The sequence below is a fragment of the Trachurus japonicus genome, chromosome 22 (assembly GCF_045865225.1).
Source record: "Trachurus japonicus isolate A0001 chromosome 22, Traja_1.0".
Taxonomy (NCBI): domain Eukaryota; kingdom Metazoa; phylum Chordata; class Actinopteri; order Carangiformes; family Carangidae; genus Trachurus; species Trachurus japonicus.
In genome coordinates, this window is record NC_140928.1 from 9,720,214 (window position 1) to 9,739,418 (window position 19,205).

General features: G+C 41.0%; 1 protein-coding gene across 3 annotated transcripts in view; it reads left to right on the forward strand.

Annotated features, from left to right (window-relative positions):
* Positions 1 to 481: 481 nt before the first annotated feature.
* sash1b (SAM and SH3 domain containing 1b) overlaps positions 482 to 19,205 on the forward strand; it is a 46,994-nt gene continuing 28,270 nt past the window's right edge. Inside the window, exons 1-2 of one of the 3 annotated variants that reach the window (XM_085768164.1) lie at positions 482 to 572; positions 1,056 to 1,742. In XM_085768164.1, the coding sequence (XP_085624290.1) occupies positions 1,242 to 1,742 (501 nt within the window). In that variant the 5' untranslated portion in view covers positions 482 to 572; positions 1,056 to 1,241. The remainder of the gene's footprint in view (positions 573 to 1,055; positions 1,743 to 19,205) is intronic. The other 2 variants (XM_085768167.1, XM_085768170.1) reach the window with 2 other exon arrangements.

The following is a 19,205-nucleotide window of genomic DNA, read 5'->3' on the forward strand; positions in this document are numbered from 1 at the left end:
GAAGAAGAGGTGGTTTTCTTATAATGACTATATGCAAAAAGTATTTTCTGTTATTACAATGAATTTAGTGTTGCATAAACGTGGTCAGCCTAAATTTGGCACTTACAGTAAACCTTGAGCTCCCACAGCTAGGCCAAGCTGCACTTCGAGGAAGTTGTGAATTTACATCTTAACACCTATGAAGTAAAATTAACATCTATTTGTATAGCACATTTTCAGAGTAATTAATATAAAATAATTACAAACAATTTTAACCAGGAAACTGAAAGTCAGAGTCAATAACAACATGATAAAACATAATGGCACAAAACATACAATATGATGATTTATGATATAGTGTCAACTCCAAATTTAACCTTTCATTTAATCTTTTATTTATTTTTTTGTACTTAATTTCCCAGAATTCCCTGCAGGTGGCGCCACTGTTCGCATCTGCTCCCGTCGTCCAGCGCGGTGCAGACTCGGTAATGACTGACTCTGGAGCAGCAGCAGCATCCTCAGTCAGACTGAACCCGGCCGGCGGAGGGAGCGGAGCGACGGCAAAGTTGAAAACGAGGAAAGCCAAGCACAAAGTAAGTCACTGCTCCGAGCAGACACACAACACAGAGTTTATCATACGTGTTTATCTCTCTGCGAGCGCGTTTTGTTGTAGTTAATACACCCGTGAATCCTGCGGTTTCAGCGTCAACCTTTTTTAATTGTTGCTCCGGATGAATTGTTTGATGGGCTCGAGCGTCTTTTGCTCCGTGGGGATGAATTAAACAAAGAGGACGCCAACTGTTAGCGTCACGGTGTCTTTTTATCTTTTCCTAGAGGAAACGTGAACTGCAACGTTAACTTCACGATTCAGTCGGTTCAAGTTTCGTTTGTTGGGCTTATAAAACCAGTCATAGCATGTTTTTATCTTATAAACGCCCCCCTTTGGATGTCAGAGGTCAGGGTCAACAAGAAGCTGAAGCCTGAATCTGTCTGGCTTGTCTCAACACAGTTCAATATGTTTTCATTCAACATTTCCGGCTATCTCTAAATATATTGCATTTCCTCTGTTTTCTAAGGCTCTCCCTCTTCCAACTAATAGATGTGCCTACTTTGGAGACTTGAACCTGCAGGGGCTGTGTGTCAGGTGACAGTTGCATGGATCACAGTGCTGCAGCGCTGGTGTGCGTGGAGATGATGATGATGATGATGGCGTGGACTTCAAGGTAAGCCCTCCTCCTCCTCCTCCTTTATCCTGTCTAAAGATGAGCCAGGGGCCCAACCTCGTCCTGGAGTGGCTGTCAAAGCTTCACCTGGCCCAGTACGTGGAGGCGTTCATCGACAACGGGTACGACGATTTGGAAGTTTGTAAGCAGATCGGAGAGCCAGACCTGGATGCCATAGGTGTCCGCGTCCAGTATCACAGACACAGGCTGATCGCAGCCGTGCAGAGCCTGAAAGAGGAGGACAAGAGAAAAGGATCGGGTTTCTATTTCACCTTAGAGCCTCTGAATGCATCCTCTTGCCACCACCACCACTACCACCACCACACTTCACACGTGAGCATAGAGGATGACTTCGGGACACTGAGATCACATTCACAGACCATCGGAGTTCACCAGGCCTCCTGTCCTGGGAACCATAACCTGAGATTCACAGATTGCAACGATTTTGTGACCTATCCCAAGCTGAAACTGAAAGTACTGATAAGGGATAAACTCGCTAAAGATGGGATTAACCTGGGAGAAGCACCTTACACCCACACGGTAGGCAATTTTTTTTTAACTTCCTCTTTTACAATTATGTTGATACTCAATGCTTTCTCTCTCTCTCTCTCTCTCCGGGCGCTGTCTCATTGAATTTAACACGCTTACTTTGTAATGTATGTGTTGAAGAGTGTGTCAAATTTCTTTGATGCTGCTGACGTCCAGTGATTCTTCTTTATTGCTCCAGGGATGCTTCAGTTCCTCTGGCAAAGAACCACTGAGATTCACTGTAGACTTGTCAAATTTCACCACCTTTAAGTTTGGTCAAAACATTTTTATACTTGGAGTGCAAGCTCATTTAATTGAGTTTAATTGAATTGAGTGGGTGCTGACAATAACAATACCAAGATTTACAGCATGCTCTCTTTATTGTGCATTTAAAATTACAGTAAAATTAAGTTAATTTAGGTAAGAGCACTCCCAATCCAAATAGATTTTAATTATCCACCTGTTATGACATCCACTAATCCAGCAATTGTTTCCAAGTACCAACAGCTTTTTTCTCTACATGGTTATTTCACACAACCATTCAGCTCTCAGTGGGCAGGACCCTGAACTTTCACTTGATTCAACTTGAATCCACATTACTGTGGAATTTAAGCACATAATATGCACAATGGAAATATGGCAAATATCCCAGGGAGCATCTGTGCCATAAAACACTGCCAGTATTTTTTGGGCAGGTGTGTTGCTGAGGATAGAAAGTGATTGGTTTGCTAGTTGCAAGGTTTGAGCTACAAGTTGGAAATGTCCTGGAGAGGTATTCTGAGTATCATTTACTACTGATCATTGGACCAGCATTTCCCAAGTTAGCTCTTTGCCCTTTGGTGTGTGATACTGTAAGCCCTTTTGGATAAAAGTGTGATATAAATGTAGGAATTAAGAAAAAATCCATCAGAAGACAAAGTCTCTGTATGTCTCTGTTGTTTTAGATTTTTCTCTCTGGTCAGTTGAGGTTTCCATTGTAGCTCAGCGGGTGGTGTTCGTCATAAGCCTGATATGTTACTGTTAAAACATATCCAGTGAGCAGGGGTTTAAATTGATCTGACCTCTGTAGGGAGATGTCAGTAGGACAAAAGATCAGTCATTGGCAGATGTTTACTCTGGTTGATATACATTTACTGATCGCGTGACATTTCATTTCTGGGGATCGTCTCTGTTGTAACAGCTGTCCTGTCTGAGTGTGGACTGCAGGGATTGTTAGTTAATGTAATTGCAGAGGATTGTTTCTCTGCTTTGGCATTGACCACATCCCATTCAGCCCATAATACACTCAGCGAGTGGTCTGCGGCCGGTCAGATGAAAAGCTGAGTGGCACATTGGGCTTATTTTCAGCAATCTGTCACTATCGGAGAGACAAAGCGATTTATGGATCCTGGATTTGATTATATCACAGAAAACTGATGTCTTCTATCAGACACTGCATTGTGCAGTTGTGCTATGAATCTGTTTCAGCTGTATTGTAACAGACTGTCAGACTGAATCTATGCTGAGCAGCAGTGTTGGACGCCACCCCAGAGTATCTTTTCATTGTCAGACCTAAAGCCCAGTTTAGGTTCTCAGTAGTGGCACTCAGCCAAGAAAGAACTTGTCATTTTAATGCACATTCATACTTGTCTTGGTTTTGTCTTTCCTCAGCAGATACAGGTTTAAAACGCTGCTCATCAGTAATTAATGAATGTGGTGTGAGGGAATGACGAGCCAGGTGCAGCTCTGCTGTTTGAATGAGCTGATCTTTCTGTCACAACAAATCACAGAGAGAACGATGAGGCTGCTTTTTACTAGTGTGCCTTTACACTGGTTTTCCTATCATGGACTCTTATATGGCCATATGGAAACTTATGCAGTGGTTGCTCCACTTTTTAGTTACTCTAATAATGACAATATATTTGGAAAAGTTTATTTTATCCCTTTGCCCTGCCATATGCTTTAAAATAGTCGCTGTCCCTATAGTACTGTACTGTTCACAGCTACAGTACAAGCATATGCTGTTCATGAAAGATTTAGAGGCTACAAACTACTAAGTGCAAAAGCACTTTGTGTGTCACATCCAACCTTTTTGTAGGTTACAGCCAATACAGACACAGGTTCAACTAGACAAAAAAAGCACCACTAACTATGGAGTCAGCAGAGCCATGCCAGGATTTTAAGTTCAGTTATAGGGCAAGACCTACGAATTTAATTGAAATAGGTTTTACAGTAGTGAATAAGATAGTGGCTTCACTTGTGTCTTGAACGCATCGTCTACAGTATGATAAGCATTTTTGCTTTTATGTCATCATCCTACATTTCAGTGGTAAATATGCCAACTTTTTTTGGCTCATAAAATTTTACCCACTTGATCCTTTTATAGTACTTACACTATGAAAGCATACAGTTCATTTATGGAGCAGCTTATCAGCAAAGAGTTGATGTAAAACAATCAGCTCACACTGTTTGGCTCTGTCTGACAACAGCTTTTTGGAGCAGATTGGCTTTTCAGGTTCACCAGATTTAGTCCATTAAACAGTTGCAGAACGCAGGTATGTAGGCCAGTACGGCCCTTTTTTTTTTAACCAGGAATAGTAACTGGCAGCTTCAGGCTAAGTCTGGCTCTGCCAACAATACTTCTGTGCTCAAATTTGTGCAGAACTTGGCCAGATATCACTCAAATATTAAGATTATGTAGACATTTAATTTACATTTTGTAATTATTTGGGTTTTTGACTATTATAATATGATGGACAATTCCTATTCTTGAACTAAAATGCTGTAAAGTATTGCCATGGCTCCACCACAAAAATGTGAGTTGAGATTGATTTGAAAGTCTGTTTGTCTGTTTCGTCACATTCCCATTTACGTCTGAGTAAGCCACATTGGCCCTGATAGAGTTTGATGTAGGTGGGATCGGCCAACAGTATGGCCTGTCCTCAGGCACTGTTCTGATTGCAGTGGTAGTCACACAATGCCTCTGTCTTTCAGTCTGCATTAGATATTGCAATCAATTCCCATTCAGCAATATGCATTTCTGACTATTTTGCATGCATGACCTGTTCACACATGCCCGTAGAGCCTATTAGTGACTTTGAGTGAGAGAGAAAAAGTAATGCGATTAAAGCTAGTCGAGCTGTAAATGACCTAAGCACTGGCAACACGACAAGTGTTTCTCTGAAAGTGCATTATAGATTCTCACAAAATCGATTTTACACAAAGGCAACATGGACAAGTAAAATCCAGCGCTGAAATGAAAATTCCCAAGACATTGTTGTGAACCATGAGCTTCTCTCTCTCCATGGTAGAAATAATGGAAACAAACATTTTGCAGCCAGATGATGCTTCAGTGTAGCTTTGACAGTCTTGTCATCACAGTCAAAAGTGTAGTGTTTGCTTTGGCTTTGTTCATACAAACTCAGATGCTGTAGGAGTCAAATCATTATACACACTGATCTGAACTTGATAGTTGTTAACTTCAGAAGAGCCCATGAAGACGATTAAAGGGATAGTTCAACATTTTGGCAAATTGGCCCATTGCAATAATCCCTTTAACTGTCGGTGCAAGCTATTTTTAGAACGGCAGAGCAGAGCTGCGAGCTGCTCAGAGCTACACTACGGAGACTAATGGGATTTCTTGGTTTCCCTCATCAAACTCATCAAATACACAATCCAACAACTCCAAAACACTCTGGTGGACAAGTTGTGACCTGCACATTCACCACGCTATGAGATAATAATGGAACATAACTAGACTAGAGTTGTTTTCGAGGTGAATTCATGCAAAACCGCTGATGCGCGTCCCCGTTGGGGGCAGTTTTTTGGCTAGCACTCTCTGCATTTGTCTCGAAAACAACTCTGTCTCGTAACGTTTCATTATTCATTGGGAAACCAAGATATCCCATGAGCCTCCGTAGCGTAGCTCTGAGCGGCTGGCGGCTCTGCTCCGCCGTTCTAAAAATAGCTTGCACCGACCTACTAACAAACCTACTCCTAAAATTATAGGGATTATGGCAATAGTCCAATTTGCCAAAATGTTGAACTATCCCTTTAACAAGCTTTCTAGGTGTGTATAAAATGAGTCGTTTTGACAGCAGAGAATATATGACATTGTTCATCACACCCAGGATTGGATTGGAGGATTGGAGGATTCCCTTTATAGCCGTCTTAACAATGGGCCTCAGCTCCCCTGAAGGCCTCATTGCAGTGTCTGGCCTGAAAAACCCTCTCAGAATGGGGCACAAATCTTAGTTGCTCAGAAGATTTCCTTGTGTTTCTCAGCCAGAGGATCGGAGGACAAGCAAAACCAGCAGGCCCCTTTTGACAGAAGAAAAGCCAGTCTGAATAGAGCCTGGCAAAATACAAGCTCTGCAGCAGCTGACAGCTGTCTCTGCTTTTGTCGCTGTAAAATGGAGATTGAATAGAACTATTTTCGTTGTACAAAGTTGGTTTTAAAACACCAACAGCACAGTTACTGTTAGGACCAGAGCAGCATAATGTGAGAGCAGAGTTGTTTTTGTAGTTTAATGGTTGATTACATCAATAATGTATCGCCTATTTACTTCTGTTTTTGTGTGGTGATTGCTTGTTTTCCTTTTCCCTGCATTGGGGGATTTGTTCATCATCTTTTGTCTGAATGTGTTAGCCTCCAGGCACAGGATAAGTGGGTACAGATGATAGATGGATAAAATAAGTTGTTAGTTGCTGTAGTGCATGTCTGGAAACATTCTTGTCGGGTTGGACAACAGAAATAAAAACAGAAATTGCAATAACTGACCCATTTATGTCAAATCACAAGTTGGCATTACATTAAATTAATTCAAATGAATTTAAACTACCATTACTACACACTGACAACTACAAACCTGAACCGAAAATCTGCTAATTTTGCTCTATTACTAGGGTCGTACTGGTCCTAATTAAGGGGATCAAGTGTCTCAAAGGCAAGATGAGTTTTCCTATGGGTTTGTTCTCAGAGCTGTCACAAATAAGAAAATTTAGTCAGTTGACGACTCCTAATATTGGCGGTGGTAAATTTTCAGGCTATCAAACAAGGTTGTAGATTGTAATGAATTCTGTTGCGTTCAGGCTTATAATGCTCATTAGTGTTATGAACATATTCATTTTCTGATACTATATGACCAGAAAACATCCTGGCAGCTGGCACACTGCCCTGCATGTTCAGCTGACTGGATAAATAAACACTCATATTTTCACATTTGGTCTTGTTGTGGTGTGATCCTCTATTAGCATGTCCTCATGTCCTATATCCATTACCGCTGTCTTCCTTGCTCACCATGGAGTATACAGTACTGTGCAGTAGGCCTACTTATGGACTTTATTCATGTTATGTCAGTATAGATTAGGTCAAACCAGTGGGCCATTACAGGGGAATTGCTGGATTATTGCACTGATGGTGCTGGGGGGAGAGCTGAACAGTATTGCACAGAGCACTCAAAGGCTTAACATGCCATGAACATGCTTGTCGCTTATAGTTTGAGATTCAGTAAATTCCTGTCTGGCTTGTTCCTCCTGCAGTCGTCTGTTTCTCTCCTCCAGAAGGTCCAGCATGTATGAACAACACGAGGGCTGACAAGGATACTGTAGCTGTCATCTTACCGGCGCGTATTGAGCCACTCCACATTACATCATTGTTGAGAGATATCAGTGATGCATATGTTGTTCACGCAGGCAACACTCTGCTATGTATAATGTAAACCCCTTGTGTTAAGCAGTGCATAATCACTGACCTATATTTATGAATTTAAGATTAGTATTGTCCAGGGTCAGTGGACTGGAGGTTAAGGACAGATGTGGCGAGTTGCTTCTTGTTCTGTGCATATATATTACATACTGTATGTAAACTATAATATATAAGCTGAGGAAGGGAGGGTTTATTCTGTCTTTGAAGTAATTGGTGAAGTCGCTTTGTGTAAACACTTCCCTAAAGCCCCATAACTACTGAGACGCTTCCACATCTCCAGCCTTTACCTCTCTGTTGCCTGAGCTATTGTGTAACAATGCTAAGTGGGTCTTTGAAAACTACGTGGCACTCCCTGAATTTAAATCACCGTGCGGTAGACAAAAGCCTCTCTTGCTTTTGTGGCAGACACACGCAAGAGCGAGTTGAATCGAGACAGGAAGTTTCATTCAAGTCTGAATCACAACAGAAGTGCTCAGACCAGCAGTGAATGCCGCTGGACGTCTGTTCTTAATGACACCGTCCTCCCAGTCTGGGGTTGGACTGTCGGCCGTCTGTTAACAGCATTGTATCATAGAGTAGAGTATCTGATCTATTTCTTCACCACCACATCCCTCACGTCAGCTAAGAAAACTGAAAGCAGAAAGCGATGCTGAGTGGCAGTGTTGCATATTTTAAGTTACCTTACTTCTTTTATGAAATAAAAATATACAAACTACTTATCCTGACACTATCTCCAGCCCTCGTCTTTCTCCGAGTGTTGCGTCACCACCAGGCACTTGGAGGTCTTTGAGCCTCGCTACACTGACCTTCATCACGATCCCTTCCAAGGGTCGGACCAGGCTCTCTACTAGGCTATTTTTACCCCGTGTGCAGGATGGGCCATTTCAGCAGGGTTGGCAAGTATTTTCAGTCAGTCAAGCAAAGCAGTGTTGTTGCTAAAGGTAAAGGGCCTCTCCTTCAAAGAGAGGCCCCATTACTTTAATGCAGTTGTGTGTCTTTTGTGATTTATTCATGCAATGAGTTTTGCATTTTGCATGATTGGATATAATGTATTGGTGCATTGCAAAGGTTTTGTGTATTTATCATATTACGTCTCAACGGTTTTAGCTTGAGTAAACTGTTTTTTAATGTAGAAAGTGCAGTCAATTCAGAAATGGTAATACACCACCACACTACAGTACTTTAGGAGGCTCTCATGCAGGCTTTAAACACATTTTTACGTGCCAGTGAAAGGGACTGTGCTTTTTTTTTTTTCTCATTCATCATTAGTGATATTACCAGCTATTAGTCGTGTATTTTCTTTTGAGATATAGGTCACGTCTGGATTGCAGCTTATAGTTTGTTTACATGCTCAGATTCTCACTGAACATTTGTGCTAATTCCACATATTAATAATGTGACTCATGTGTCATGCGAAATTCAGTGCGTTAAGCAAAGGCATGATGAAAAAGGACGTGGTTGGTGCGGTGCTGCATTGTGATGCAGTAGCTGGATTTTCAATGGACTCTACTACAGCTTGCTGCTGTTGTCAAGAGAGCAGTTAAACGAAAAAACTTCTTTTTTTTAACATAGTACTGATTTTACAGAGTAATTGAAAGGAAAAAATATTGTACTCACATGCCATAACACAATAACATCTCCGTGTTGTGCTATGATCTGGTCAGAGACATGTAATTACCTTACATGCCTGTGTGTAGCCCATGGAGGAAAAAATGCAGCATGTCAAAGTCAGAACAGACACTCACTCACTTCAAAACTGATCAGAGCTGTCTGGGACTTTGCATCCTCTTTATGAACAGGAAATGTTATGTAAATTTCATGTATTAGTAGTAGATGCATACATCACATCTCTGTAGGTGTTTGGCATTTGGCTTTAGTATTCATTCAACATTAAACATGACTCCTCTACTTGTCTCAATTTGTCTGGCACTGCTCCTTTTTTCTCTTTCTTTGTTCTTAACTCCTAAATCAAAGTAGTAGAATTAGCTTTTAGATTTTTTAGATTACCTGTAAGACACCAGCCACTGAGTTTTTAGTTTTAATTAAAAAGAAATTAAAGTTTTTCCCCAAGTTAGAATTGAATCAGCAGTTTCTCCTATCTGTCTCTGTGGTCAGTAGTTTTTATGCTTTTGTACATTTACTATCTCCTCACTCTCAGATTTAGCTGACAAAGCTCCCAACCTAACAAGCTTGCAAATGTGCTTTGAAGATGACTGCACAGAAAGCAGAGGGCTTCTGTTTTAGGTGTGTGTTGCAGCAATGGTGAAAAGATAAACATGGCATGAAGTAGCAACACTTTCTGTCACAACTCTCTGCCGTTAGTGGATTTAAATATTAGATTATGTACAGCTTCTCTCCTGAAGGCATTCATAAATCAAACAGGATGTTTTTGCCTACTGAGTCATTTGGGGAAAAGTTGACCCTTCAAAGGCTTTTGAACTTTGTGTGTGTAAACATGCACTCAAAACTGAGTGAATGATGCAGTTGCAGTCACACAGGAGACTTCACCAGCTGTTGAATTATGGAAAGTTGCTTATGTTGACGACAAGATGAACGTTAAATTTTACATACTGTATGCCTTATCACTGACTAGTTCAAACAGTATTTGGGTCCTTCCTATGTTTTATTATGCATCTTCTCACCGTACCCTCATCAGGGAATTTGATCACAGAGATGTGATCAACCCTCTTCCTTAACCAGTTAAATGCACATTGAACACCTGACTTTGACACCGTGGCTCATTTGTGTTGACTTTAAAATGACATTTTTAACATTGATGTGCTATCTGACAAAAAGACAGAAATAGGGCGAGTGCTTCACAATACTATATGTTTCCATCTTTCAAATTTCAAATTCATTTCAGATTTATTTATGGATAGACCCTTGAGATGAGCAGCCATTTCATTTTTGAGGGGGTCCAACATAAAACACCAAGCACATACAGTCACAAGATCAAGATCAAGATAGATTTATTGTCATTGTATGGTTGATACAACGAAATTACATTGCACTCAATATACTGGGCTCAGTAGCAACAAATAAAAACAATTAATTACTCTAGTAAAATTAAAAAGTATACTCATCCATACATCGTCTCATCCATTCAGTCACATTCACGTCATCGTACATCACACCATTTACTCAATACCTTGTATGCATTAAAAACGAGACAGTGAAAGTGCATATGCTGTGTAACAGACATACATAGGCAATTGGCAAGGCAAGGCAATTTTATTTGTAAAGCCCGTTTTTACAAACAGTTTGTCTCAAAGAGCTTTACATGGCATCATAACAACATCCTCTGCCCTTAGACCCTCACATCCACTGAGGAAAAACTCCATAGAAAACCCTTTTAACAGGGAAAAATCGGAGAAACCTCAGGGTGAGCAACAGAGGAGGGATCCCTCACCCAGGATGGACAGACGTGCAATAGATGTTAGAAGCTCTCTAATACCCATCTGCCCAAAACCCCCCAAACCCCTGTATGAATAGGGTCATGTGGGTTTAATGCCTACTCACCAGTCATGTTATTATAGGTTGATAATTGAATATTTGACTTTCATTGTTTTCATGATACTCCTATTCTGCAGATATGAAATGTCAGGCTCCCAATCCATCTGTTTGACGTATTTTTCCCCATTAGTGACTTGGCCCTCAGGGGTCAAGGGATTAGACTCACTCCACTGTCCAGCTCGTGCAGTGTGCCATGACATGACATTTATCCCAGTCAGGAAGTCAGGGTTGATCTTTTTTTCTGGTCACTGCAGGCATGTGTTTATAGTGTTTTTAAATTAAGGAAATCTTGTATTATATGTTGCATCTGATGTCATTTTATTCTGTTATTAAGTCATGAATATAAAGCTGTGGTGGTAGTGGGTACAGTAAATGCATCTTTGCTGGGTTTCTCATTGGAAAAACAATAGTGATGATATTGCTGTAAAACTATCAAACTGACAACTGCATTCTGGCCTTTCGAGTGTTAAATCCTACTGTGTAGATGGCAGTGGGAACACACCTCATACATACAGTAGGAAGAGCAGTCACACATCAGTTCTAGTTTGCCCGTTTGTCCAATGACTAACAGTGTGCTATAACAGCTTCCCACAGAGTCTGTTCCTCTTTCCATCCACTGATCCACTGCTTTTTTACTCCAGTTCAGGGCTTGGTCTCCATCCAGCTGTGTCGTATTGTTCGGAAAGGTGCAAGTAATGTTTCCCACAGGTTGAGAATGTACTTACAGTGGTGGGTCGCACAGTGTGTGAGTGATGTGCATGCAGAGATTCATGCAGTTTTTGAGGTGTTGAATGTAACATAGGTTATTTTCTGTGGCTACTATTTGCAGATGCCCCCTAAACACCTTGCATGCTGGTAGCTTGGCAGCTGCACACAGAGAAGCATCTACTCCACATTCAGTTACTACCTTCCCCATGGAGTATCTGTCTACCTGAACTGGCTGTCTAGGCGAGGCAAGCTCTTCTCATGCAACCAAGATTTCATAAAATAAAATGTAATCCAAATTGCAATATGACCAAGTGCAACATCCAAATAGTTGTTTATAAAGTGTGCCACAACATTGTTGTATATTCTCAAGACATGAAGGGGCATGTTTTTTTTTATAGATGCAACAAAATCACATAATCAATTTCAATCTATTTTAGAAAAACAAAAGAAATCCAATGTCTCCCTGTATAATTGCAATATGATGTATTTTGCTCATTGTGGAGCCCTGCCATAAAATCATTGGAACGTGACCTTTGAAAGAGGCTGTGGGTGTTTATATAGGGGAAAAGCCAAGGGTCACACTCCTGTAGTGCAGTGAACATTGTATCTTCACTTTATGACCCACTTTTCTGCTCCTCTTCCTCTCCGTAGCAGCTAAGACCCTCCTCCCTTATAAATTTCATATGACTAGACAACTGACACTATTGCATTGAATAAACTACAACAAGCTGTAAGCCGAGCTGCTTCACTGGTGAGCCATTTGCATAGAATATGGTAATTATTGTATACACTGCCAGGTGAAAGTAAGAAGATATGATTCTTAAATTCATTTCCATTATGCCGCATTCGACTTACAGTAATGTGCTTAATGTTTGCCATAGCAATTCCTACGATATCATACATAATGGATTCACTTAAAGTGAAATGGAGCAGCTTTATGTTTCTGTTTGTTTTGCCTCAGGTTCGCCCTTTAGCCTGCAGACCACATCTGCAACTATAATAAGTGTTTAGAAAATCTACATCGTAAAATAGTTTGCAGCCATTAAATACATAATGATGCTACAAACACTGTATTTTCAATATATATATATATTTCTTTCTCTCCTCTGTATAGACCAAAACTAGAAAACTGAGTTTGCAAAAGAAAAGAAAACCCCAACAAGCCATGAATAGTGAACAATGTCCATTACAGGGGCAGCACTGGGAGCATCATATGTTTCGACCACCACATTGCCACTGTTATTTTTTCACCTTTGCTGCTCCTCATCAAAAATGTATTATGTGGGTGGCGCTGGCCGCTCACCTGGTCAACCTGGTAACAAGGCTCGGACCCTCCACTGCTTGCTGTTCCCTCTCAGTCCTCATTTTTCTCTCTCTGTTTATTATCATTAAATAGAGGTCATCTTATTAATCGAAATACAATGACCTGCATTTTATGTGTTGTGACAGGCTGTATGTGTAAGCTGTCAGTCATTAATTGAGTCCAGGAGGGAAAATATGATTCACGAGGACCTCCCCCTGCCTGAGGTCAAAAGCACATAACTGAACAGTCAGAATGGAACAACTACTGTAGTAAATAGATGACAAAGCTGTTTTTGCATGTTGCAACTACTGTTAGTGAATAGAAAATCCACATTTGTTGGAAATGCAATAACATTTACGAGGCACTTGTGCTTACTTTTTGGCCAGTGGATCTAAACCATGCATCTAAACCATCCAGCTTGTCTCTGATCTTTGCATAGGCACACCAAGGACAGTGTTTGCTCGCTGCTGTTCGGAAAATATCAGTAGTTCTCTGAAATTTACCAGGCAAACAAAGGTATTTAACTTTCAAGGTTTACTTTAAACCCAGCTTTGATTTGTCTTCATCTCCCCCTCATCACTCTCATCAAGTACCTCCAAGCTGTGCATCTTTTACATCTTATCTGAATGCATGTGGCAACTCTTTGAATAATGGATAGCAGTGTTTTTCCTGCCTCAGTGACAGTGTAGAAGTGTGCTCCTCTAAAAAAGCTTCTCGGGAGGAGGCCGTGCCTCTTGGGGCGGTAGATGGCACCGAGCAGAGATCTTTGGCGTAATACTGATGTGTCCTCAAAGTGAACACTGGGAATCCAAGAGAAAGTGATAGCGCAGTAAAGAGTATGTTTCTGAAACCATTAGGGTGGGTGTTGGGTTATCAACTGAAAGATTGAGGGCAAACTAAATTCTTGCAGTCCGTAAAGCTGTGCATATCTCCATACGAGGTAATGCCTGTTGGGGAAACATAATCGCTTTTTATATCTGTACGGGACACAGCTGCAGTTTGGGTCTGAAGTCTGGTCAGTCTCCTGTATGAAGGTTAAGAAGCAGCAAAGTTGGCGGTGCTTACATTTCTCCTCCGTGGTGCCTGTTTGATTGTGTAGTCGTGGCAGAGCTGGAGACTTTCATAGTGCTGCTCTCTTTTGCTTACATTGTTACGTCTCACTGTTTATTGCAGAGTCTTTGTTGGGAGGGCTTAGTGAGAGGGTTGTCGCTGTTGGTATGCTTAGTCTTTAATCTTACAGTGGAACTGTGGTGTGTAACCACACTAGTAATCTTAAAAATAAGCAGGAGCCGACAGCTGTAACTTTCAATTTGATCGGATTAGACTGCAGAAGCAATTAGCTGTTTTGATGTTTATGTGAAACAGTTGCAAGAACACTTCCTTCAGCTGGGTTCACTAAGCTCTGATAATAATCATTAACAAAACGGTGGCAACTTCTTATTTTAGCCGGTGCTCATTGTCACAACTCTATAAACCCATAATTGTATGTAAGTGTTTCTTTAGGGACCAACACATTTAACAGAGTGAGACGTCTTTCAGTAGGACCGTGTCATGACCTTTAGTGTTTGGATAAAGAAGAAAAATGTTTGTTTGAGTTTTATCTTCAGTTGTTTTATTTAATCAGATCTGCCAACTAAATTAGTTTGTGTTTGGACTAATGAGAGACTTTAATAAGGGCCAGGGCCAAAACTGATTGTTGAAACTAATAAATATTGTTATGATGTAGAACTTGTACCAATTGACTCATGGACAGGAGGGTGAGGTTTAATCACAATGCTGGCCCCAACATCGCATGGCATTATCAGCCAAATCCTAATGAGCTGTTTACTCTAAACTAGAACATCCGACTAATTATTGAATATCTGTCTAATAGAGGCAAATCAGAATCAAATTGCACATAAACCGAGACCAAAAAATTACATAAGTGGTTAGAAAAGTGTCCAGAAGTCTTCTAGACCTGAGGATACGTGTATGAAGCTAACATGCTGATGTTAAGGCAACAAATCTGAAACACACAGAAGTCCTCATCACGTCTATAATCGTCTCAAAGCTCTTGTTTAGGTTTCTGCAGCTGTTCACGTAATATGACATTGCGTGTTGGTCGCCTAAATCCACAGCGTTGTGTTTTCTTAGAGGAAGGAGCTGCACAGTAGCGCCGCAGCCATGTAGCGAACCCGAAAAAGCCAGACAGGCTGTGAATTTTATAAACATCCTGTAGCACTTGTGCCAAGTGGCTTAGTGAAATGTTAAATGAGATGTATTATGGTGGGATCGACCCACGCTGCTTAGCACTCGAGTGCGCCAAACATGATAGCTTGGGTAAATCCCTGTTCCCCCACTGCCAACATGGTGATATTATATAGCTTATGTCAGCATAGGTTGCTCTTTTTTTCTACCACCAGAGGAACTGATCACATCCAGAAGTCCGTGTCCATACTGAATCTGTGCTTCGCCTTATCTTTTTATGAAGGAGAATCTATTTTAATTTTGTGAATAATTGAGATTGTAGGTGTAAACAGGGAAGATATTAAAGGGTCTGATTAAATCCCCCCTCTGTTTCTCATGTGTTATCCATTTTGAAACTGCAGCGATGTTCAAGCAAGGGTGGAATTAATTGGCTCGATTCAATCAATTACCATTTGATTAGGGAATTCCCTCTGGCACAGTTCTATCAATCCCATTCCCATTTTTGTCTAATTGCAGCTCAGAAATCTTTTGTTAGAGTCTCAAGCGCGGAAAAGTCGGGACTAAAATGGGAATCAAAAATTTCCAATAGGAAAAGGTCACGGTTTACGGACTTAATGTCTCTTTGATTGTGCTTATGTGTTGTTTGCTGTTTTATAATGACTTCCTTGATAATTATTTATTAAAATACAACGCTTTCAACAGAGTGAACAGCTATTTGAATTATTTATGGTTTAATTGGCTGAGCCGTGCTCCCAGGTGTTAAGTCACATTTGCATGTACACGACTTTGTTCTTCCCACATTATCAACCCTATCATTGGGAAAACAAGGAACATTTAAACAAATGGGCAAAACAGAAGCACAGCGAGTTTCACTGGAATTATTTATCAGAGCTGTGGATATCATTGGCAGCTGTTTGCCTGCTATCACACCATCAGTACATTTGTCGCCTCCTCTGGGTGCAACAAAACAGATGAGTCGTATTTTTGTCAAATGGAGTTGAGACTTTCGACACCTCATTTTCTCAAGGTCAACACATTCCTGCAAAATGTGACTTCTGTTTAAACACCTGCTACAGTTTGCAGTGTGCAAGCTCACATGTTAGTGCATAATAATGCAAGTCATAATGGGCTGAGAAATGAACACTCACACTATACGCAAACATCCTTATTGATGCAGCTCACATTGCTTATTAGTTCATTTCTGGATAATGAAATGGGATATGAGATATCCCATCACACTATTACATCCCACTGTTTATTCTTCTTTCTCCATGTTAACCAGAAGTACGCTGTTGTGTAATGTCTGTGTGCAGAGAGCGAGCCACAGAGCTGTATGTTGCTAGATTAAAGCACTCACTTTCATTATTATGTCCTCTCTGGCTCAAATTGAATTCTGCGCCGTCTTTGGGTCAGAAAAGCTTCAGTCTGAGAAGTGCAGTGAATTTCCCCCCTGAGTTTAATCTGATATCCTGTCCATTAAGAAGCATGCGTGTGGTCATATGTCATATGGAGAGATTGCTTTTACAAAGTGAGTGATTGACCTTGATGTGTGCTGTGATAACATCATATACTGTAGAAGCAGGGACAAGGCATTGCAGTGTCCCTTTCCATATAGTATCTGACTACCTTTTTTTTGATCTTACGGTGTCTGGTGTAGGGTGCTTCATCGTGAAACACCGCCATGGTTTCATTTTTGTATCAGATCTCTGCTAAGAAATTGTGATGCTCTTGCTGCTCCCCCAATACAGTGCAGGTATACAGTATTATTTGGCACTTTGTAAAGTTTTTGAAAACATGCATCAAGTCTCTCTGACAGTAATGTGCAGCTGAAACTGAATAACATAGACCTCAGAGTGAACAGTTTTCATTGTGAAGAAAATTTTCTTGGAGGTAAGAAACTATAGCAGGGCTCCAGACTAACAGTGGCCTCTAACTTAAAATTTTAGGAGCCTGAGCAGAAAATTAAGGGGGGCACACTGTAAATCCACATGCAAAGCAAATATTCACATTTCCTTTTCATACACGTTGGCCTGCCACCCAACAAATTCCAGATACTTTGAGTCCCCACTTTCACATTTCACCAGTGTTAAAAAAAAGGCAAATTTACTGGTTGCAAGTATGCAAGTAGATGAAAAATTTACTTGCACTCTCTCAAATTTGCAGTCTGGAGCCCTGTATAGCAGTGACAAAAAATACCTAAAGTCCACCCTAACATCTGCCTTACTTCATATTAAAGGTGTTCAGAAATGGCCGTTTGTCCCGTTTGTCGCGCCGAGTTCCCACGAGTTGCCGCACGAGTTTACCCGAGTAAGGAAAAGAATTTGATTGGTCGTTATCGAGTGGGCGGGATATTCAAAGCTTTGGGCGAGACCGAGCTTGGTGTGTGTACAGACGTTTGATTGACGGATGACGGATCCAATATCAGTGGCTGATGAATTGTGAGCAGGCTGACGCATAATTCGTGCGCCTGCATTAGCCAATGCGGAAAAAAAAAACCACACTTTCATCCCGGATTTACTCGAAAATCGAATTTTGCACAAAGTTTGGGCTACATCGTCTGATAGATGAGTTATTACACTAATGTTAAGACTCATAGTGGGCTCAAATTCAATTTTCTTTTCTGTACAGCTTTAATGCAAAGCAGGTCAGTGACATCAGGTCAGTAAGGCTCGCCGTTGTCCTGACACGAGTTGTGCCAATATTATTCTAAACTGCATTGATTTATTCTGCTGCCAGTCAGCTGCAGTTTGACCAGTGCATTTTGGGTAGTCATTGGCTCAATGACACCCTGTGGGTGGAGTGGGTAACTGTTGGTTAGCTACCTTATGGAGTTTGATCTGGCAGACTGACAGCAGCCCCATTAGCTATTGCGTTATGACTCACCCCGGCCGGTCTGGCTGCCTGCTCGGCTGCAGGCTGACGCAGTCATCCACCCAGACATGACAGCTGTGGTAGATGGTGAAGCCTGGGGTTCACCTCACTAACAGGTTTCAAAAGTTGACATGTCCGCTGGGGCAGACTTGGATTTCACTAGGATTAGTCCAGATGAGATAAAAAAAAATCCCATATGGCACAATGAGGCCAACGTAACCACAGTGCCAGGACCCCTTGCCCCATATCTGGTGGGTTCTAGTGGGGTGATTCACCAGCGAGACTAGTTGAGCCCCCAGCTGTGCATCTGATGAATATAAAAACAATATACTTCGAAAGAGAGAGCTCTGACTCATTACCTCCTTTTGACCACTATCCAAGTGGACAGTTTGCATCTTGAAGAAAGTTTCTTAAATGTCACGTAGTTACTATGTCACTGTTTTGAGCCATCGCAAGCTTTGTTTGACATTTAAATTTTAAGTTCAGCGAAAAGGTTATAAATGGTGGCGTGGTTTGGAGGTGAACATATTGTCCTCTCCGTGGTCGTAAAACGTCACTTTGATTTGGAAGATGTACTGTAACAACGTAAGAGCCCAACAATAGCTGAGGACCTTGGTGAAATACAACATCGAAAAATAACACGGTTTCATTGAAAACAGCGCTCAGCTCAGCAGCATTGTTGGTTATGGGACCGAGGACCGAGGTTAAGTATTGTTGGCAAACAGCTAGCATTTGCTTTAATCTCTGTGGTGTAACAGATGGATGGGGTTTATCCACAGGGCCCGGATGAGGCCATGCCTTTGGAAAGAGGTGTCTACAGCAGTGCTGAAAAACAGTCTATTACATTACATATGCCATATTAAATGAATGCTAATCAAACCACTTAGTCCAGACAGACAGACAGACACCTCATACCATGTCTGAAGTCACTCCTAGTGGCAGGAACTGCTGCTTGGTGTTGGTTCTGTATCTTCTCAACTATTTTAATATGATTTTAAATTTGCATGAAGATCATTTTTTTCATGTGTAATTATCTAGATTACATGTAGACATCATTTACATGCAAATTATGCAGACAAAATGTGACTTGTGGCACTGGTTTCAGCAGATATTCATGGTCATAATTCTGGGAAAAGATCTTCACACTGTGTAATTAAATGAAAGTGCGAGAGGCTGTAAATTTGTGAAATATTTCTGTGTGTAACTT